Source organism: Arabidopsis lyrata, assembly GCF_000004255.2.
Source record: "Arabidopsis lyrata subsp. lyrata unplaced genomic scaffold ARALYscaffold_1, whole genome shotgun sequence".
NCBI classification, from domain to species: Eukaryota; Viridiplantae; Streptophyta; class Magnoliopsida; order Brassicales; family Brassicaceae; genus Arabidopsis; species Arabidopsis lyrata.
Genome location: NW_003302555.1, coordinates 31784670 through 31807993, shown reverse-complemented (window position 1 = coordinate 31807993; position 23324 = coordinate 31784670). Strand labels below are relative to the sequence as shown.

General features: G+C 39.8%; 1 protein-coding gene and 1 long non-coding RNA gene across 2 annotated transcripts; one reads left to right on the top strand and one right to left on the bottom strand.

Annotated features, from left to right (window-relative positions):
- Positions 1–2905: 2905 nt before the first annotated feature.
- LOC9330691 lies at positions 2906–3599 on the bottom strand. The gene is made up of 3 exons (XR_002329370.1): positions 3439–3599; positions 3290–3349; positions 2906–3219 (listed from the first exon to the last, which is right to left on the bottom strand). It is a non-coding gene; the product is annotated as an uncharacterized LOC9330691 (long non-coding RNA).
- Positions 3600–9666: 6067 nt separating this feature from the next.
- Positions 9667–21943, top strand: LOC110224892. Its single transcript, XM_021012643.1, has 3 exons — positions 9667–9962; positions 10071–10284; positions 21645–21943. Exons 1-3 carry the CDS (start codon positions 9806–9808, stop codon positions 21913–21915), a joined length of 642 nt encoding a protein of 213 aa, XP_020868302.1. The 5' UTR covers positions 9667–9805; the 3' UTR covers positions 21916–21943.
- Positions 21944–23324: the final 1381 nt, after the last annotated feature.

Genomic DNA, 23324 nt, shown 5'->3' with positions numbered 1-23324 from the left:
CGAGCCGTTTCGGTCAAAATTGTAACTTACATGATTAATGCCGATCAATATAATTATGAGCAGTGAATGACCGCATTAATCATGTTTTCTCTATAAAAACAACCTCAAACGTATGTGTTTGAGGGACAAACTTCTCACAGATTATTACACCATACAACTAAGCAATACAACATACTTTCTCTCTTACTATTTCGCAAGGCTTTGCATACTTTGTTCTTATCAAATTTCTTTACTTTTTATTCTTGGTTAAATTTCCTTTCAAATTCCTATATTCTTTTGTTGATTTTAAGAGTTTTTCTCCACTGAAATACTTAAAAACAATTGAGTGTGAATCCTACATCCACATATGCTTGATTTTTTTTTTTTAAAAGAATCTATAATTAGAGTTATATGTGGCAAGTATAATAACTGTTGTGATATGATTTCGTAAACTAAGATTTGATTTAATCGTAAACAGTTGTATTTTTCTATTTTTATTATTTCGAATTTATTTTTGTCAATTGTTATGAAAATCTTATTAAATCATAATAGTTAAAATTTAGTTTGTTTGAGTTTTGGATAGAAAAAACAAAAAAATCTTTTTGAATTTGTATTGTTAATGCTCCAACGAAATAAACATATATACTTTTTGAATATATATTTTTGCCAAAAGAAAAATGCTCAACAAAATATATATATATATTTTGCCAAAATATATTTTGCTCAACAAAATATTTTTGCCAAAAGAAAAAAATTCGAAAAAAATAATATATATATATATATATATATATATATATATATATTATTTTTTTCGAATTTTTTTCTTTTGTTTTTTAAATTCAATAATTCTAATGGCATTCATTGTAATTAATCTACCAAAATAAGGTTTGTTAGTTTTGAGTGATTCCCAATTAATAATATAGATAGAAAACTTAATATGAGGTGTTGCTATTATGAGATACATCATCATCCACCGAATCTTTTTCTCATAGACATCCGACCAGATGACTATTCCAACCAGAATACATTTTTCCTGTTTTTTCGAATTTTGAAAACTCCAGAAATGACTGCAGCTGTGTGAAAATCAGTTAACATTCACTAGAATTTAATCCGCGGTATACCGCGAGGCTATATTTTTTTAAAAAATGTAATGTTATTTTTTAAAAGATTAACTCAAGATATATCATATTAATTTGTATTTTTAAATATAGATATCTATCTATCAATTTTTGAAGTATAGATACGAAAACATACATTTTTTTTAAGTAACGATGTATGGTGGATTTTAAAATTTTGAATATTTTACTCTAAAGTATACCGTGGGTCGGTTTTTTTATAACTAAAAATTTTAAATTTAAGTTGGATTTGTTTTGTTAATATTGTTTCTTTTGTTTTGTGTTTAAGATTGTATAATTGTATTTTGATTGTTAATTTTAGGATTTCATCCGTGATATACCGTTATTTATTAATATCGACCCAAACCCGTCATCCCATATAAACCCGTATATATTATATCGTTAGCTAAATTATTAGTATTATAAAATCCAAGAAAATAAATTATTATTGTTATAAAATCTAATAATTTTAGGATCTCACCCGTAGTATACCGTTCTTTGAACGATTTTAAATTTATACTACTAATATATATTTTAAATTTATCATATAAAGTATATGATTTCAAGTTTTTGTGTTTTTTTTTTTTAATTTAAATTAAGAAACGGCTTAAATGATGATAGATATAGTTCTTTTTCCTGTATGTGTATTTGATTTTTCTATGTGAATATTTGATTATTATAAATTAGTATTTTTATTGCTATGCAAAATATTAATATATATATTTGCTATAAATTTTTTTGAAGATATATGGAAAGATTGTGTAGAGATTTTTAGAAATAAATTAGGCAAGATATTGTTTGGTTAATATCTTTTATTTAAATTTTGTAAAAGTAATAATAAATGCCAATGGCATTCTTTGTAAATACTGCCCAACCCCAGGATTTATTTGCTAAAAGTGTTCCAAAAATGTATATATAGACTAGATGTTAACCCGCGGTACACCGCGGGCCTATAATTTTACTAAATAATTAAAGTAAATTTTTTAAAGATGATCTATAGATATATACTATTGTTTTGTTTGATTTAAATGTATGGTACACCGCATGACGATATTTTATAACTAAAAAATTAAAATAAAATTTTTATTTGTTTTGTTAATATTGTTTGTTTAGTTTTGTTTAGTGTTTAAGATTGTATAGTTATATTTTGATTGTCAATTCTAGGATTTCACCCGTGGTATATCATACAATATTAATATCTACCCAAAATTCAAATAGTCTTTTGATTGTTATATCTAGGATTTCAACCGTAATATACCGTTCCGTATTAATATATTTTGTAAATATTTATAATTTTTAAATTTCTGATAAATTCTTAAAAATTCAAATATTTATTTTATTTGAAAGTTTATAAAATTCTTAATATTATAAATATTTAAAATGAAAAAGAAAATTAACAATATGGAATATTTATTCATATTTGTAGATAAAGTTTTTTTTATATTAACTAATAGATAAAAAATTGTAGTAATGGCATTCTCTATGATTTAACCCGTAGTAGAACACAAACAACATTATATTTTATGCATTTTGTATCATAAAGAACATCTCTTTACGATGTTGTTTACTTTACTATGATTATGCAATCATTACTCTAATATGAAGTTTGGTTTGTGTTCGATTGCTACCAAACCTTATCGAGATTCATTTCTTACTTATGCGGAGTCAGATGTTGAAACTGTTATAGTTTCAGATGGAAGCTTGGGACAAAAATCATAAATGTGATCAGCCAACAATTATACATGAACTCCACCCTCGAATGGTTTCTAGATAGAAAATTGTATAGTTAAAAAATTTATATAATTAGCTTTGTAAAAGTATTGATGCTGGATTCTTTCGTATTAAACAAAAATCAAACTTAATACAAAAAAAAAAAAATTGAAACTTTACTTAGACAATGTCTCCAACACCCATTTTCGAAAGAAGCGCATTGACTGTAGTGGAGGATAGAAATAGGAGGAGACTGAAAAGCCGAAGAAGAGCAAGCCTCCAACAGTTGCAACCGTCCGTTGTGAGATCCTTAAAGCCAGCATGCTTCCTCCAACAACCGCTGGTGAAGTACACAACGCATTTGTCCAATAGTTGCCCCGATGGACAATCCTATAGCGTTCTTGTGAGTCGCCAACTTCAAAAAAGATAAAAGTCATTCACTGGTCAATTTTTTTAAGAAGCTAGATTTGAAAGATGACTCTTACATCTATTGTAGCGATCTTGTTACGGTCACCCCATTCAGCTAGAAAGGTTAAGTTGAAGGACTGCAAGAAAATACAACATAAAGGACTTTTTAAACAGTTTACGGCTAAATTACAAACTGAAAGCATCACTATGCCCAATAGACAATTACCTCTAGAAATATTGGGGTACAAAATCTTGAGAATAAGCGACGGAAGGCTGTCTTCCCTTGGCATGACTTGAGCTTCTCTTAAACCTTTACCAATGAAGATGGGAAGTCAGATAACTTTGAATGTTAATAACAAATAAGAACGTCAGACATAATCTTTTTTAATTATAAAAATGCAAACAACTACCAAATTGAAGCCCGTTGACGTTTGGTATTTATAGATGCATTGTTCATGTAGGGTTAAGGTTGAGTCGGTTTTAGAATATCCTGGAAATCAAGTAGAAAATCTATTTCTTCAACAGATTTTTGGATTATATGATCAATCACGATTAATGATAGAATTTTTTGTAAGGTAACAATATAGTTACGATGGAATATTGTAAAAGATTGTAGACCCCTTGATTTAGGCAATATTTTTATTTTGGAATATGTAAAGAATATGCTTAAGATTAATATTTTAGGGAGTAACAGTGGATTGATTTGAGGGAGAAAATCTTTCGAATTAAATATGGCTAATTATAAGAAAGTGAAGAGATATAGTCATATGAACTAGGCTAAGATAATGGATTATTGCATATATTCTTATTTCCTAAATCTTTTGGTTAATATTTCCTAACTATATATGCGATAAGGTATGTGGAGAGTAATTAGTTTAGATTGTGCAAATATTCGTAATCAATTTGATATAAAAACGATCCGGAGCCGATTAATGTGGCAAATATTTTAGGTAATATCATTAAACCGAATTGTTAGAGTAATTAAAAGATAAATATTCGTTTGTTTTAAGACAACATTCCTAAAAATCCTTATCCAAGATCCGGATAGAGTTAAACCCGGATAAAACCCGGATCCAAAAAAATTAATGCAAAAAAAACCCTGTAAAAATGTATATGTAGATTAGTTTTTTTTTTCTGGGCAAATACATTCATTAGTTCTATATATTACATTTCATATATAGTCATATTCACTACCTCATGGTAATAGAATTAGACGGAAAATAGTAATTACACTAATCTAAAAAGATTATAAATAAATATACTATTGACGAGAGGTTACTTAATTACTGCAATCATTTGGGATAATACTTTTGTCCATAGAACTTAAAAGCCGGGCAAATTTTAGCTTTTGACCTGAAATATTCAAATTAACATTATCCACCACATCACCAATCTCTAACGAATGGCACACATCCCAAATCATTCACGTCATATTTTTCTCATGCAACATCACTCCATTCTTATAAGACCCAAATACACACACAAACATGACCGACCTGTTTCCGAGTTCTTACCTTTTATATTAGACAACCTTTGAAGCCTTTCTTTAGAATGGTCTCATCTAAGTTTCTTCCAACAAACACAAGTTTGTTTATCCGCTTCTCTTGGGTCCCCATGATTTTCCTGGACATCCGTCAAACGTCGAATGGACTCCCTGCAATGGATTCCCAAATCTCCATTGTCAACTCACATTTTTAGGTTTGATGAGAATGGAATATTTAGTTTCAGTTGTAAGAATATGCTCCAAATATTTCATTAGCTTATAAATAAAGAATTATATTTAATGCGTATATTCAAAAGATTTCAAATCCAAATTAGGTAATTTGCAAAATCAATCTATTAATCGTTTTCCTTTTTTGTATGAATAATTAAATAAACAATAATTAAGGTTGTTATAAAATTAGTTCCAAAAATGAATTAAATTAAGATATATCTACATATACATTTTTGGAGGGGATTTTGGTTTTTAATTCAATTAGGTCGGGTTTTGATCCGGTTTTAATTTGTTCGGATCCTTGATAAGAGATTTAAGGAAATTTGTAATAAAAACAATCCCATATTTGGCCAATATTAATTTGAAGAATTCAGTTTGTTATTATTACCTAAACTAAGTGCTACATTAATCGTAACTTAATAACTTTATTCTCTAATTGATTTCGAAGATATTCACAATCTAAACTAATTAAGATCACATATCTTATCTCATCGATTGTTCCTTTAAATTCTACTATACAATCTTTTAAGGGCTTGACTGGTTTAAACACAGCGATTGCGGTTGTGGGAGTTTGCGGAAGTGGGCGGTTGCGGTTTCAAGCGTTATTTAGCGTTTTGACCGACTGGTTTAGCGGTTGAAAACGGGTGCGTTTGCGGGAGATTTACGACTGGTTGATCAGCGGGTACAATAGCGGTTAAACCAAAGTTTACTAAAATAAATTTAATATATGATTATAAAAAATTATAAAACACCAGAAACTATAATTATGAAAAGTATAAAATTTTTAAACATGATTAATGATTAAAAACCATAAATAATTATTCAAATAAATTTTTATATTGAAAACAAAAATAATTATTATTATTAGAAAATTAAAGTTAGATAATTATTATTTTTTTATAATTAACGTGAATATAAATAAGACATGATAATATATATTTTAATTTATTTATTTTCTTTTTTTAGTTTCTTTCCTTTTTTAAACCAACCGCAACCGCCCGCAACCGCAAACGCTTGCGGGAAGGAGCTTTTGAAATCCAGCGATTTCGAGCGGTTCGAAGCGGTGTGGAGCGATTTCTGTGATTGGTACCAACCGCTAATAACCGCAACCGACCGCTAACAACCGCTAGGCGGGTGCTAACGGGAGAACCAATCAAGCCCTAAATTCGTCAATATGGCTCTAACAATTAAAATCCAAACTAAAAACAAAACAAAATCACAAAAATCATTTTAAATCTTTTCGTATTAACTTTACATAAAACACAAACATTCCTTTTTAACGGGTCAATTCGCAATAATCACGTTGATCTTAATCCATTAATTATTTGCCTAAACAATTAACTGAATTTTATACAACTGTTATAGAAATTTTAGGAAAAATTAATCTACTATACATTTTTGCAGCAGTTTTTGGGGTACCCAAATCGGGTCAAATTTGTTTAATTTTGACCCGGAAATCTTCAATCGGATCTTTCCTTAAATTTTGGCAAAATTAAAAAACGAAAATAATTAATAAAATCTAAAATATATATACTTTCTCAACTAATTACTATATTTAAACGCTTTATTTATGGTATATTCTCCACGATTTTTATAGATAAAGAAATCAAATATGATGATTTAATGCTAATATAACAAATTTGCACTAATTTCCTAAAACCTCTCTACCTAATTTAAACATAAATATATGATTCTTATTTCACTTTTATTTGATCTTATATTTATATTATTTTAAATTATTATAAAATATATAAATAGTTAGTAAATTTTTGTTTTTTTTTTTCTGCATATGTTACAATTCAAATTTTTTAAAACGGACATATATTACTCAATCGATGAATAAAAATATGTGTGTAATCTATATTAACATTTTTAAGAACAAATTGAGCATTTAATCATGTCGTTATTTTATTCAGACCCGAAATTGAGTCATTCGGATCTTTCTTTAATTTTTACAATTATCTAAAATGGGACAGTATATCACGGGTGAAATCCTAATTAGTATTTTAAGATACAATTATAAATTGTTTTTACGGGTTGGTCCAAAAACACACACTAATTTAAAAATATACATGGAAACTATTTGAAAGCAACTTTCAAATTAACTCGAATTATATGACATTTAAATAAAAGTGTTATTAAAAAAATAACAAAATGATGTTTAATTTCATTTTAGATTATATGGTTGGACGGGTTTGGGTCAATATTAATACGAGACAATATACCACAGGTGAAATCCTATAAATAACAAATCAAAATACAATTATACAATCTTAAACACTAAACAAAACAAATACAACTTAAAATTTTTTATTTTAGATACAACGCATGTGACCCGCGGTATACAACAAAAAATATTATACACAATAAATTCATCAATTTATAAAAATAAAAAAATCAAATAATTAACCCGCGGTGTACCGCGGGTCATATCCTAGTCACTTATTATAAATACATTTTAAAAACGTTTAATGCTCAAATCTTTAGTTAAGATTTTGGAAAGAATAATAATTTGAAAATCAATTTCGAATCAGTTTAGCAAATAATTAATTTTTATTCATTGACATAAATATAGATTACTTAAAATAGATCGTAACAATAAATATATAAAAGTAATGAATATACAATAGAAAGATAGTCTCATAAATATCTTTATGATTTGAGTATTAAAAATTCTTCGACAAGTTTGCAAAAAAAATTAATTATAAAATTTTCTTAAAAGGTAAATAATTAAACAAATTTAAAGCAAGATAAACAGAATAATTCTCTTGAAAACCCTAAACCAGCACGGTCTACTTCACTATATATTTAAGATCATGCTATTCCACTAATTAAAATATTCATTCCGCCAAACCTCTAATTTCGTTTTTAGTTCATATTTCTTTATATTGTTATTGTTTATAATTTTATGAAGCTTTGTCGTTTCTAACATATTATTATTTGTCTATTTATGCATGTATGTATGAGAGACAATCATGAGGATGTATCACTACCATTGACTTGATCGAAATTTGTTTCAGTTTCATCGAAATTTTGGAAAACTATGGAGATCATCAACTTCATCTCTTATAAACTATTAAAGAAGGTATGCAATAAAAGGTTAGTTAGTCCTTTTCTAATCATCAGGTATACTATTTTTGTTTTTAGTGTTCAGTATTTTTTTTACATTTTCATGTTAATTTCTTCATGATGTTTGTTAATGATTTTATTTTGTAGGCTAACAAGTTCACTCTTTTAATTCATTTTCTTTAAGGTAGGAAGAAAAAGAAATTTTCAATAAAATAAAATTCTAATTCTTAACTTTAATTATTCTAATGTTATTGGTTTTAATTGTTTTTATGATATAAGCCTTTACAAAACTCTGGATACGGATTTTGGTTGGTAAGTATAATATTTCTAATCTCAAAATATTTTCTAACAATTACGGGGTTTTCTATGGCTAATAATGACATCATATAATATTTTTTTTTTAAGGGGGTGTTATTGGTTTGTGACTGTTTATGACTTTTAATGACTTGAAATGTTATGAAGAATCTTTTGTTATTCAATTAAGATTGTTTAAGATTCTCTTAAAGTTTGGTGTTATTCGTTAGTGGATATTAATAGAGTCTAACTCTAACTCAAATCTAATGTTATTCAATCACTGATTGTAAATACAGATTTCAAATCAAGTGTTATTGGTTCTCAGATTTCTAATTACTATATTAAAAGAGTTAAAATCAAGTGTTATTGGTTCTCATATTTCTAATATCTCTATTAAAAGAGTTTAAAATCTAGTATTATTGGTTATCATATTTACAATGATCAATTAAAGTTCCAATTTATTGGTTGTTTGACAGATTTTCACAAATGTTTTGATTTGAAAAGATATGAAGGAATCTGAAGCTGATTTCGTGTGTATATTATAGCAATCAAAATCCTACCTTCTACTCAAGATTTTCACAATCATATTTTTATAATTATAAAATCTCATTTATGAGAATAACCAAAAATCTTTTTTTTTTCATTTCACGTCTTTGGAGTACTTTCTTCTCTCCTTCTTCTTGAGATAAATTACAATTTTATATGTACCATATACAATTCACGTGAAACAAACATTTCTCCTCTCACGTCTACGTCACGTTCCGCTGCATCACAAGGAGAAATTGTGAGGAATAACTGGACTTTCTTCTCTCCTTTTTTTTAATTTCTTCTTCCCTTTCACGGTAAAGTCTATCTCTCTTTATCATTATAGTCATGGCTAGTTACTTTGATTGAGAACAAATTTATTTTTATCACTTTTGATCTTACTATTACTATAGTTTTATTGTAGGCTTTTATATAATGGAACAAAATCTTTATGAGGAAGATGAATCAGATGTAGATATTATGTTATTGATGGTGGTTGGATCCGTTGATGCTTATGAAAGTCAAATCCCACGTCCGATGCGACGACAAATGAAAGATGATCCTATTCATTTTCGGCAACTATATCGTATGAATCCAGAGGTCTTTGCGGATTTATGTTATCTTCTCCAAATGAAGACATGTTTGAAAGGTACACCACATGTGTGTGTCGAAGAGATGGTTGCTACTTTTTTGATGACAGTGGGCCAAAATTCAAGATATTGTCACACTATGGACACTTTCAAGAGATCAAAATTCTCAACAAGTATTAATTTTCATAAGGTTCTTAGAGCTTTAAACATGCTTGCACCGACATTGATGGCTAAGCTACAAATACAGTCCCTGCGAAAATAAGCAAAAGCACAAGATTTTATCCTTACTTCAAGGTACGTATCTTTCTTGTGTGAATACTATTTGTTGAAGTTTTATATAAACAATTTTGAATACATGTTAGGATTGTGTTGGAGCTATTGATGGCACGCACATAAATGCAATGGTACAAGGTCCTGATAAGGCTAGCTACCGTAATCGAATAGGAGTCATTTCGCAAAACGTATTAGCTGCTTGTAACTTTGATCTTGAGTTCATATATGTTCTGAGTGGATGGGAGGGTTCTGCTCACGACTATAAAGTTCTACAAGATGCTTTAACAAGAAGAACTAATAGATTGCAAGTTCCAGATGGTAATAGATTGCAAGTTCCAAAAGGTAATTTATCATATGATAATTTATTTTTAATAGTATATTTCCATGTTTCAGGAAAATATTATTTAGCGGATTGTGAGTTTCCAAACCGACGTAATTTCTTAGCTCCACTACGAAATACACGTTATCATCTACAAGATTTTCGTGGTGAAGGATGTGACCCAACAAATCAGAATGAATTGTTTAACCTTCGCCATGCATCTTTAATAAACGTTATCGAGAGAATTTTTGGTATATTTAAATCAAGGTTCTTGATTTTTAAATCTGCACCACTGTTAGGGTCGGATTTCATCCCATAGCACCGAGCCGAACTTCGAAAGCCTCAGGGAACTTCTGAAGACACCTCGGTGCAAACTGTCATTCACCTCGGGTCAAACTGCCATTCACCTCGGGTAAGACTGCCATTCACCTCGGGTCAGACTGCCATTCACCTCGGGTCACTGCATTGGTTGCCTCGGGGAACACCCGTAGTCTGCTCGGGGTCCGTCAGCAAGCTTGTGAACCCGAGCCGGCTCCCTTCAAGTGCCCGAGCCGGTTGCACAAGTTCCCCGAGGCGAAGTCTTCATCATCGCCCGAAGCAAAGACTTAGTAAATATTCTTCTTTAAAGGTATCATTTCCAAGCAAGTTGTCATTTCCGAAAAAGAAGGATCATTTCCGATAAACTCGGAAATGATAAGGAAGAATCGCGAAGGATCAACTCAAATCAGGAAATCTTCCGAAAACTCCAAAGAATAAGGAAATTGTCCTAATCCGCGATATTCTGGCCGACTTCAAGATAAATGGAAATCTTCCGAGAATATCGCTGGAGAAGCGGTTTATCATCCCTATATAAAGAGATTCAAGGCTCAAACGAAAGGGCAAGCAATATCGCTCTAGAATTTACACTACGCAAAGCTCTCACAGCACAAACATCTTTTTCCTTTTACGATCAAACTCTTGTACGATCAAAGTCATCTTTTTCTTAATAATATCAAGAACACCATCTTTGGTTACAATCGTTTCTGTTGTTCTTTGAGAATTCACGATTATCGTATCCCTAAAATAAAACCTTAGACAAATCTTGATTGTGTTAGTTTCGACTTCCACAGTTTGGCGCCGTCTGTGGGGATTACTTTAGAATTCTCTTACCCTAAGAACGCAAGACTCGAATATCAGAGAGGATGGTGAACGAAGACGATCGTCAGACACCACCAGCCGGAGGAGGGAACCCGAACCCTCCGAACCCTCTTTCTAGCGCCACTCAAGCCGATCCGACGATCATAGCAACTCTAGCCGAACTAAAAGATCTAATGGTTAAATTCCAGAAGAAAGCTGACGACCAAGAGAAAGCTAACAAAACCTTGGCGCAGCGAGTCGACGAAATCGCAACACGTGGGCAACAAAAAACCACACGTTTCCAGACTCGGCCGCCACGAGCTCGGAGGGACTTGCCTGGCATCAACCCAACGAGACTCACGTTCGCGACACCAACCGGCAACACCAGAGTCGCAGTCCGAGCCGACCCTACCAGACGCGAGAACCAAGATGATCCCACCGAGCCAAACGCAGTGGACTTGACGGACGAGCCAGATGATCTGCAAGATGAGCGTACCCGAGCCGGAGCTAACTCCGCCGAGCGAACAGATCTCACTGACGATGAAGAAACTGAGGAGAACATAAGGTGGGCCAAAGAATCCGAAAGAGAAGACGAGCTAAGCAAGATCCGAGCCTCCCTAGCCAAGGCGGAAGCCGATATGAAGCTCGTCAAAACCCAGATACATAGCGTCTCATCCTCCGCGCCGAACATCGACCGAATTTTGGAAGAATCTCGGAATACGCCTTTCACCAAAAGAATTTATGAGACGACGATGTCCAACCTGGGAAAGTTCAAAATCGACTCCTACAACGGATCAACCGACCCGAAGTGCCACATTAAATTGTTCGTGATATCTGTGGCCCGAGCCAGGTTCAAGCCCGGGGAAAAGGATGCGGGTCTGTGCTTACTGTTTGTGGAACACCTCAAAGGACCCGCATTAGAGTGGTTTTCAAGATTGGAACGAAACTCGATTGATAGTTTCGACGAGCTGTCGACATTGTTCCTCAAACAATACTCCGTGCTCATCGACCCCGGAACTTCCGACGCGGATCTGTGGTCTTTGTCCCAACAGCCCACCGAGCCATTGAGGGATTTCCTCAAGACCTTCAAATCGACGCTAGCCAAGGTCGAAGGAATTACAGATGTAGCAGCTCTCTCGGCTTTGAAGAAAGCTCTCTGGTACAAGTCAGAATTCAGGAAAGAGTTGAACCTGTCTAAACCAACAACAATTCGCGACGCGCTGCATCGAGCCTCGGATTTCGTCGCCCACGAAGAAGAAATGGCGCTACTAGCAAAGAGGCACGAGCCAACAAAACAGGCGCCCCGAACCGAGAAAACCGAGAAAGCCCAAGCGACGCCTCCGGTCCAGAAAAAGACACGTGAGAGCAGTACGTATACGCATCACGAAGGGCGTAATTTCTCAAGATACCATAGCTACCAGATTGACACGCCCCGAGGCCGTGGCCGCGGCAGAGGCCGAGGCCGTGGGCGAGGAAGAGAGTCCTTCACCTGGACAAGGGATCAGCCACCGAGCAATGATCAAGAATATTGCGAACACCACAAAATTTTCGGCCATCATACCTCGAGATGCCGAAGCCTCGGAGCCAAGTTAGCAACCAAATTCCTAGCTGGAGAGCTCGGGACAAACGTTACTCTTAAGGACCTCGAGCCAGAACCGGAGCCCGAGCAGACCAACCCAGGAAGAGACCCCGAACCAAGGAACCAGGAGTCTCAGAAAAGAACCCGGGGGTCAGAAGACGAAGACCGGGATGGTACGCGGCAGAAGGTTCTTACCATAATGGGCGGATCGCCATACTGTCCTGACACCGTAGCGGCAATCAAAGCTTATCAACGCCGAGCCGAAACGCCTAGCAACTGGACAAGACGCTTCGATCGACCTAACGACGTGATCACATTTGAAGAAAGCGAGACAAACGGGCTCGACATGCCTCATAACGATCCAATCGTCGTCACATTAGCGATAGGAGACCATGATATCTACCGAGTATTAATTGACACCGGCAGCACCATCGACGTAATCTTTCGCGAAACGCTCCGACAAATGAACATCGACATGTCACAGGTGATTCCGACCCCGAGGCATGTCCTCGGATTTTCAGGGGAAACTTTGATGACGCTTGGAACCATCCAACTACCAGTCCGAGCCGGCGGGGTAACAAAGATAGTCAACTTCTCAGTCACCGATCGACCTACCATCTACAACGTCATAATGGGAACCCCGTGGTTAAATCTAATGCGAGCTGTCGCATCAACATATCACCTGTGTGTCAAATTCCCGACCCCTAATGGCGTGAAAACGATATGGGGCAGTCAGAAAAATTCTCGGATGTGTTTCATGGCAGCACACAAACTCCGAAACCCTGTCACTGAAGCGAAGGCTGAAACCGATCACAAGAAATCAAAACTTGGCCGGAGCGAAGAGAAGGCTATATCTAAACAGTTATAGCAATTACAGATCGAGGAGGCGCGCGAGGAGAAGAAGCCTACCTCGGATCCTGTGATCTCCATTAGCCTCGACGACGAACGGCCCGAACGATGCGTGGAAATTGGCAGCGATTTAACCGAAGAAATCAAGACCGAGCTCATCTCTTTCCTCAAAGAGAACATCGATACCTTCGCCTGGTCGGCTGAAGATCTACCTGGGGTAAGCATCGACGTAATCTGCCACGAGCTGAATGTTGACCCATCTTTCAAGCCCATCAAGCAGAAGCGAAGAAAATTGGGTCGGGATCGCGCAGATGCAGTGAACGCCGAAGTAGAAAAGCTCCTGAAGATCGGCTCGATCTTTGAAGCAAGATATCCGGACTGGTTAGCAAATCCTGTCGTGGTTAAAAAGAAGAACGGCAAGTGGAGAGTCTGCGTCGATTTCACCGATCTGAACAAAGCTTGTCCTAAAGACAGTTTTCCACTCCCACATATCGATCGTTTAGTGGAAGCAACCGCGGGAAATAAGTTGCTATCATTCATGGATGCTTTCGCAGGATACAATCAGATTCTCATGCACCCCGACGATCGCGAGAAGACAGCATTCATCACAGACCGAGGTATCTACTGTTACAAAGTCATGCCCTTCGGACTCAAGAACGCTGGCGCAACGTATCAACGGCTCGTCAACAGGATGTTCTCCGAACAGCTCGGGAAGACGATGGAAGTTTATATCGACGACATGTTAGTCAAATCCCTTGAAGAAAGCGATCACATAGCCCATCTACGCGACTGTTTTCGCCAGCTCAACAAGCACAACATGAAGCTTAACCCGGCAAAATGTCGTTTCGCGGTAAAGTCTGGAGAATTCTTGGGATATCTCGTAACTCACCGAGGCATTGAGGCAAACCCGAAGCAAATCGATGCTCTACTAAATATGCCCTCACCACAGAACAAGCGCGAAGTCCAACGTCTCACCGGGAGAGTCGCAGCCTTGAACCGATTCATCTCGCGGTCCACTGACAAATGCCTTGCTTTCTACGATACTCTGCGCGGGAACAAGAAATTCGAATGGACCGATCGCTGCGAAGAAGCTTTCCAGGAACTGAAGTCATAGTCAGGGAAGACAGAGGGGAGCAGAAGCCGATATTTTATGTCTCGCAAACTTTCACCGACGCGGAAACACGCTACCTGCAAACTGAAAAGCTCGCCCTCGCCGTAGTAATGTCAGCTCGGAAGCTACGGCCATATTTCCAGTCTCACTCAATTGTCGTCATGGCGCCCGTATCACTCCGAACCATCCTGCACAGTCCGAGCCAATCCGGACGCTTGGCCAAGTGGGCAGTAGAACTCAGCGAGTATGACATCGAATACAGAAACAAAACATGCGCGAAATCTCAAGTCCTGGCCGATTTCATCATCGAGCTGCCAACAGAGAACGTCCGAGAAGAGTCACCCAACGCTGTTTGGATCCTCCACGTCGACGGCTCATCCTCAAAACAAGGTTCTGGCGTCGGAATCCGCCTCGCATCACCAGAGGGTGAAATCCTTGAACAATCCTTTCGGCTAAATTTCGACGCGACTAACAACGTGGCTGAGTACGAAGCGCTGATAGCAGGACTTAAGCTGGCTCGGGGACTTAAGATCAACAAGCTGCGACTCCCAGCTCGTGGCTAATCAATTCAATGGAGAATACGCGGCTCGCGACGAACGAATGGAAGCGTATCTTACTCTCACGCAAGACTTGGCGAAACAGTTCGGAGAATTTGAGTTAACCAGAATCCCACGAGGTGAGAACACATCGGCCGATGCCTTAGCGGCTCTAGCTTCAACCTCCGACCCAAATCTGAAAAGGATCATACCGGTTGAGTTCATCGAAAAGCCGAGCATAGAAGATAATAGCAAGGATCAAGTTCTAATAGCTCGGGAGACAGAAGAACCGGAAGAAATGGACATCGAACAGCTAGACCAGCAAACTACGGACGCAACCGAGCCCGAATACGGAAGCGACGCCAAATGGATCGGAGCCATCCGAAGCTACATCGCCGATGGAGAAGTTCCTACTGAAAAGTGGGCAGCTCGGAAGCTTAAGGCCAAAGCGGCTCGGTATACTCTGATCGACGGAGAGCTCTTTAAATGGCGATTTTCTGGCCCCCTCCTTATCTGTGTCGAAGGAAATGAAGCTCGGAGAGTCATGGAAGAAGTACACGGCGGATCATGTGGAAACCATTCTGGCGGGAGATCCCTGGCTATAAAGATCAAACGCCACGGATATTTTTGGCCGACGATGGTCAAAGACTGCGAGAAATTTTCTCAACGATGTGATAAATGCCAGAGGCACGCACCAACCATTCATCAACCCGCCGAGCTCCTCTCTTCTATAACTTCGCCTTATCCATTCATGCGATGGTCCATGGACATCATCGGACCTCTGCACAACTCCAAGCAGAAGAAACTCGTCCTCGTACTGACAGACTATTTCTCCAAATGGATCGAGGCGGACTCTTACGCCAGCATCAAAGATGCGCAGGTCGAGAACTTCGTCTGGAAGAACATCATATGCCGCCATGGGATACCTTACGAGATCGTTACAGACAATGGATCGCAGTTTATTTCGTCTCGGTTCGAAGGATTCTGCGAGAAATGGGGAATTCGCCTCAGCAAGTCTACGCCTCGGTACCCTCAGGGAAACGGTCAAGCCGAAGCAGCCAACAAGACGATTCTCGACGGAATAAAAAAGCGTCTCGACGCGAAGAAAGGCCGCTGGGCCGACGAATTGGAAGGAGTATTATGGTCGCACAGAACCACGCCGTGGCAGGCCACGGGAGAAACACCTTTCGCCCTTGTCTACGGCACGGAATTTGTGATTCCCACCGAAGCCGAGATCCCGGGACTGAGAAGACGTTTTCTCCCCGAGCAGGAAAATTCCAACACTCAGATGATGCTGGACGAGCTAGACTTAATTGACGAGAGAAGAGATTCAGCTTTGATCCGTATGCAGAACTATCAGAATGCAACGGCTCGGTACTACAATTCTCACGTGAAGCATCGCCGCTTCCACGAAGGAGAGCTCGTACTGCGCAAAGTTTTCCAGAATACCGCCGAGCAGAACGCAGGTAAGCTCGGTACGAATTGGGAGGGACCTTACACGATCGCAAAGGTAATCCGTCCCGGCGTCTACGAACTCATCAACATGAACGGCAAAGGGGTACCTAGATCCTGGAACGCAATGCATCTAAGGAAATATTACCGCTAAAAACCTAAGGTACGCATGTACTTGAACTACGGGGTGGCTTGATCCCTGAAAAGGGTACGTAGGCAGCTCGTCATCGGACGAGTTCAGCTACCCCCCCTAATTAAAAAAGGGGGGGAGTGGGTCCGTATACATATATACTCCCACTAAATTTTTCAAATTCTCTTAAGTTTTTCCCCTTCGGATTATCAATCTTATCCACCTCGGAGATTTTAACGGTCATCTTATCGACCTATAAAGCTAAAAGTTCGTTCGGACGATGGCCACGTCCTCGGACAGAAAAAGCTCTTTTCACCTCCTCGGTTACAGCGCGCTATATAAACAGTCGAGACGATTTGGTCGGAGATATCTTGCCATAAAGAAATTGTCTTCAGAAAACCCAGTTGACTTCGACACTGGTACCCCAGTTCGCTTCTAAGCACTGGTATCGACTATATCAGCTCGGGTCGCAACCGATAAAGATTAGTCCCATATGACCAAAACCCAGTTACCTTAACACTGGTAAACGATCCTTTTCACTTTCAGTTCGGAAGTTGAAACGGTTCGGGAGAAATTAACTTTTTGTGGTCTCACTTACAAAAACCCAGTTATCTTAACACTGGTTCGCTATTCCGAAAGTTAACTTCTACTGAACCAAAACTCATTCTTACCAAAACCCAATTACGTTGACATCGGTGTATAATTCGGTTCGGAGGTTAAAACGTTTGAATTGACACTGGCGCACGATTCTTTTCGTTTTCGGCTCGGAAGTTAATACTATTGGGAAGAAATAACTTCTCGACGGGCATATCATAAACCCAGTTACTCACCACTGGTATCGGATTCAAGAAACATGCATTCAGATGGATAAAGCCGTCCAGGCATACGTTTTACAAAAGAAATAAAAAAAAAAAAAACAGAAGAAAAAGGAGACAAGAGACGCCTCGGGCTTATTCGTCTCGCTCCTCGGCATGTGCTGCCGCAGGATCCAGAAACGTTCCTGCTTGATCGATAACTCCGATTTCGGTCGCGTCGCCTTCCACCGACCTATTCCCGAGGCTATCATGAGCAGAGTCGGGTGATACCTGAGGAACTTTCAAAGTTCCGAGCAGTTCAACCGCAAGCCGAGAATACTCCGCTTCAACATCCCCGAACTCTTCTTTCCATGCCTCTACCTCTTTCTTCTCGTCCTCGATCGACTTGCCCCCTTCGAGCTCGGCAATCAGCTCGGCGTTTGCTTTGGCCTGGGAGAAGTACATGTAACGGTCGGCAACTTGGTCAAACTGTTCCAGTTTCGCCTCGATCGTCCTGATCTGTTTGGCGAACTCTTCAGTGACCGCCCTTTTCGCAGCTTTCCTGGCTCGGGCTACCTCGACCTCCCGAAGAGACTTCTCCTCGGCGAGCAGGCGTTTGAGGCGCTCAACCTCTGCTTCGGTTTTTTGCCGAATTCGAGCATTCTCCTCGGCCTCTTTCCGCCTCGCCTCTTGCTCAGCTGCGACAAGGGCCTCCGCACTTTCTTTCGCTGTAGCCGCCTCGGCTATTCTCCTCTCCGATTCTGCACGAGCTATCTCAAACTGCTCGCTGGCAGCTTCATGCTGACGGTTCATGGATTCGTAAGAACGAACCAGCGTGTTCATTGAGGAGAAAGCCTGGGGATAAAATGACATGTTAGGAACGGAAAAGAACTTCAAAACAAGAGGTTCAACAAAAAAAATTATTACCTTCAGAAAGTTGGCCGAAGTCTCGGCGTATCTCTCCGCCTCGGCCAAATTCTCAGGGGCCGTCAACAAAGGCCACGCACACGAAGCAACAAGGTTGGCCGAAGCCACCTTGTCCTTGTAAATTGGTCGAGAGCTGCCGTGATCGCTCTTCGACCTCTTCCTCCTATCGGTAGAGTGGTCGCCCCGAGGACGTTTTCCCTTAGACTTGGCCTGTCTACCAGCAGCCAAGCCGACCACAACTTCAGTGTGTTCGACCTCGGGAGCTCGAACTCCACTGTCCCCAACTGGGACATCGTCGACCGCTTCGGGAGGAACCGAAGCAACAGCTAGATCAACCCCGGATCCTTCGGGGCCCTTAACCACTTCGGGCCTGCCAGACGCCTCGGGAAGATCGGACGCCTCGGGCCTTCTAGACTCCTCGGTCAAAGGTTTGAAGACCGCCTCGAGGGCTCTTTTCTGCTCGGCCGCTTCCTTCTCAGCAGCCTTTTTCTCCCTCAGCGTCATCTTCGCCTTCTGCATCTCCATATAGCCGCTCAATCGGTGATCCAAAGAGGATGATGATGATGAACAGGACACGCCTCGGAGTAATCTCAGCGCTTTCTCGACTCTTCTGAGCGTAAAATGCTTGGTCCAGTTACACTTCCGGGAAGTCAACTCCTCGTGAGTTTCTAAAAGATCTTCGGGAACAAGCTCGAGGAACGTCGGGTTACGATCTGAAAACGAAAACAAAACTGGTCAGAACAAATCGATCAAATCACGACAGAAAGAAAAACTCAAACGCTTCGGGTAAACTACCGATTTTGCCCCATTTCGCAACAATTTTATCAAGGCATCCCTCGGGGACGGAGTCCTCGTCAATCGAGACGAAGAAGAAATGATCAGTGTATTTCTCGTCCTTGCTCGGGAACCCGCCAATGATCTTTTTATTTTTGCTCGGCGAGATGTAGTATCTTTCCAGAGGACCCGGGCTACGACGAACCTCCAGAAAATTCCTTAGATGCCCGAGGGACAAAACTTTATCCGCCTCGAAACTCCTTACTAAGATTCCAATAAGATGCCGCAGTCCACGAGTTGAGATCTGAGCCAACGCAATCTTGTACGACCACAAATACTCAACGATCAGCCTCGGGAGAGGGAACCACAGGAAACAAAAACTGAAAAACCCCTCGTACAACGTGAAGAACCCCTCGGGAGGATTATCGGCTCGTTCACTCGGGGTCGGGAGCCTCATCGTGACTCCTTCACTGAAACCGAACCGAACTCTCAACTCTTTGAGGGAGTCCTCGGTGGATAGCGTAGAACCAGGGGGGTCGGGCCTTCTTACTTTTCTGGCTCGCTTCGTCTTTTGCTGCAGAGCCTTAGCCGCTTGCATCCTGGCCTGAAGCATTCTCGCCTCCGCGTCGGAATTATAGTGAATCGCCTCGGCCTTTACAGGGAGCAAAGACGGCTCGGGCGCTTTTTGCCAACGAGAGCCCCCAGCTTCGTCCTTAGACGGAGGATGCGTTCTCCCCGTATTTAAAGCTGCCTCGGGGTCATCGGGAAGATCCTCATCCCGAGCCACATTCGCAACTGTATCTTCCCGAGCCACAAATTGGCTCGGATCTCGGTCCACGAATGACGATTTTGCTTCACTATCGCCGTTCCGCTCGGAGCAATCTGAAAAACTAGCCTCGGTTCCTTCCGAGGGACTGCTCCAGACCATTTTCCTTTCGTGAACAAGAATGTTTCTGCCTCGGGACGAATCACTTGAATCAGAGAGTGACATCTTCGGCTCGGGTGAATCAAAAAGAATCGGAAAAACAAGATTCGAAATCGGAAAAACCAAATCTAAGATCTGGCACGGCGGAGGAACGACGGAAAATAAAGCAAAGCAGAGGAAATTAAAGAGATCAAGATCAGAGAGAAAAGAAGCCTTAGAAATTTTCCTTGCAGATTGCGAAATGAGAAAATGAAGCAGGAGTCGGATATTTATGGAACGCTTCGGCGCGTCGGGTACACACGAGTTTAATAATTTTTCGCATCCGCCCAAGTCTCGGGCGCGTCGGGTGCGCGTGACCAATATTAAGATACTTCGCATCCGCACGGTTCTCGGGAATCAGCAGAGGACTCTTCCACTTCTCGAGGTAGAATCTCAACCGTCACACGCGCTAGAAGAAGATGAAGCGCCAAAGAGATTTGAATCGTCAAGAATCAGAATCACCGAAGGATACTAACCATCTTTGAAGCATTGAAAATTTCGCGGCATACAAGGATGGGCTCGGAACAAAGTTAAAACGGCTCGGACTAACAGTCGTGAAGCTCATCGGTTGCTCTTCGAACCAACGAGCTGGGGGGCTAACTGTTGGGGTCGGATTTCATCCCATAGCACCGAGCCGAACTTCGAACGCCTCAGGGAACTTCTGAAGACACCTCGGTGCAAACTGTCATTCACCTCGGGTCAAACTGCCATTCACCTCGGGTCAGACTGCCATTCACCTCGGGTCAGACTGCCATTCACCTCGGGTCACTGCATTGGTTGCCTCGGGGAACACCCGTAGTCTGCTCGGGGTCCGTCAGCAAGCTTGTGAACCCGAGCCGGCTCCCTTCAAGTGCCCGAGCCGGTTGCACAAGTTCCCCGAGGCGAAGTCTTCATCATCGCCCGAAGCAAAGACTTAGTAAATATTCTTCTTTAAAGGTATCATTTCCAAGCAAGTTGTCATTTCCGAAAAAGAAGGATCATTTCCGATAAACTCGGAAATGATAAGGAAGAATCGCGAAGGATCAACTCAAATCAGGAAATCTTCCGAAAACTCCAAAGAATAAGGAAATTGTCCTAATCCGCGATATTCTGGCCGACTTCAAGATAAATGGAAATCTTCCGAGAATATCGCTGGAGAGGCGGTTTATCATCCCTATATAAAGAGATTCAAGGCTCAAACGAAAGGGCAAGCAATATCGCTCTAGAATTTACACTACGCAAAGCTCTCACAGCACAAACATCTTTTTCCTTTTACGATCAAACTCTTGTACGATCAAAGTCATCTTTTTCTTAATAATATCAAGAACACCATCTTTGGTTACAATCGTTTCTGTTGTTCTTTGAGAATTCACGATTATCGTATCCCTAAAATAAAACCCTAGACAAATCTCGATTGTGTTAGTTTCGACTTCCACAACCACCGTTTTCTTTTAAGACCCAAGCAAAGATAGTTCTTGCATTTGCTGCCTTACATAACTTTCTTCGCCAGAAATGTCGGTCAGATGAATTTTCAAGTGATGAAGAAGATGAAACAGATGTTGACAATGCAAATCAAAATTCTGAAGAAAATGGTGGTGAAGAAAATGTTGAAACCCAAGAGCAAGAAAGAGAGTATGCAAGACATTGGCGAGCAACCATAGCTGCAGATATGTGGAGAGATGCTACTAATATTGGTAGCCAAAGATAATTACTTTTTATAAAGTTCATGTTTTTTTGTCTTTCTTCGGTCTCGATGGAAAAGTTATATTCTCGTGTTTGGGCTGAAAGATTTATTTTTGAACCCTTTACAGTTTTTTTTTATTTTTATGAACGAGTTATTTTCTATGACTGTGGAAGTCGAAACTAACACAATCAAGATTTGTCTAGGGTTTTATTTTAGGGATACGATAATCGTGAATTCTCAAAGAACAACAGAAACGATTGTGACCAAAGATGGTGTTCTTGATATTATTAAGAAAAAGATGACTTTGATCGTACAAGAGTTTGATCGTAAAAGGAAAAAGATGTTTGTGCTATGAGAGCTTTGCGTAGTGTAAATTCTAGAGCGATATTGCTTGCCTTTGATCGAGCCTTGAGTCTCTTTATGTAGGGGTGATAAACCGCCTCTCCAGCGATATTCTCGGAAGATTTCCATTTATCTTGAAGTCGGCTCAGAATATCGCGGATTAGGATAATTTCCTTATTTTTCGGAGTCTTTGGGGGATTTCCTGATTTGAGTCGATCCTTCTAGATTCTCTCTTATCATTTCCGGGTATATCGGAAATGATCCTTCTTGTTCGGAAATGATACCTTGCTTGGAAATGGTACTTTGAAAGCGAATATTTACCAAGTCTTTACCTCGGGCGATGATGAAGACTTCACCTCGTGGAACTTGTGCAACCGGCTCGGGTACACAGGAAGGACTGGCTCGGGCACTCTAGGATGACTTCTTCGGGTGCTTTCGACGTCTTGTTCAGGATATCCCCGAGGCGATGGGCTCGGGTACCACCGAGGCAATTGGGCTCGGGTGCTTCCGATGTCTTGTTCAGGATATCCCCGAGGCGATGGGCTCGGGTACCCCTGAGGCAATTGGGCTCGGGTGCTTTCGACGTCTTGTTTAAGTATCCCCGAGGCGATGGGCTCGGGTACCCCCGAGGCAATTGGGCTCGGGTGCTTCCGATGTCTTGTTCAGGATATCCCCGAGGCGATGGGCTTGGGTACCCCCGAGGCAATTGGGCTCGGGTGCTTTCGACGTCTTGTTTAAGTATCCCCGAGGCGATGGGCTCGGGTATACTAAATCGATTAGACAGATATCCCGAGGTGAATGATGCGATGCCCCGAGATGATCTCTGAAAGACTCCCGAAGTGTTCTAAGTCTGGCTCGGCGCCAAAGGGTGGAACCCGACCCCAACAGTTAGCCCCCCAGCTCGTTAGTTTGGAGAACCAAGCGTGATGAGCTTTATGACATTTAGGCCGAGCCGTTTACTTCGATCAGTTCGGTCCCTTTAAAGTTTTTGGCGATTCGAATTCCTGTCGTTTCATCTTCTCTTGGCGTGTGACGGTTGGGATTCCTTCTCGAGAAGTGGAAAGGTCCTTTCGCTGATTCCCGAGACTCGT

Bases quoted from the DNA above. Each gene is read 5' to 3' on its own strand.
- LOC110224892 (XM_021012643.1), top strand. From the start codon at position 9,806: ATGGTACAAGGTCCTGATAAGGCTAGCTACCGTAATCGAATAGGAGTC. The intron at 9,963-10,070 runs CAAGAAGAACTA...TCCATGTTTCAG, and splicing joins AGTTCTACAAGATGCTTTAA to GAAAATATTATTTAGCGGAT. The intron at 10,285-21,644 runs ACCACTGTTAGG...TCGACTTCCACA, and splicing joins TTCTTGATTTTTAAATCTGC to ACCACCGTTTTCTTTTAAGA.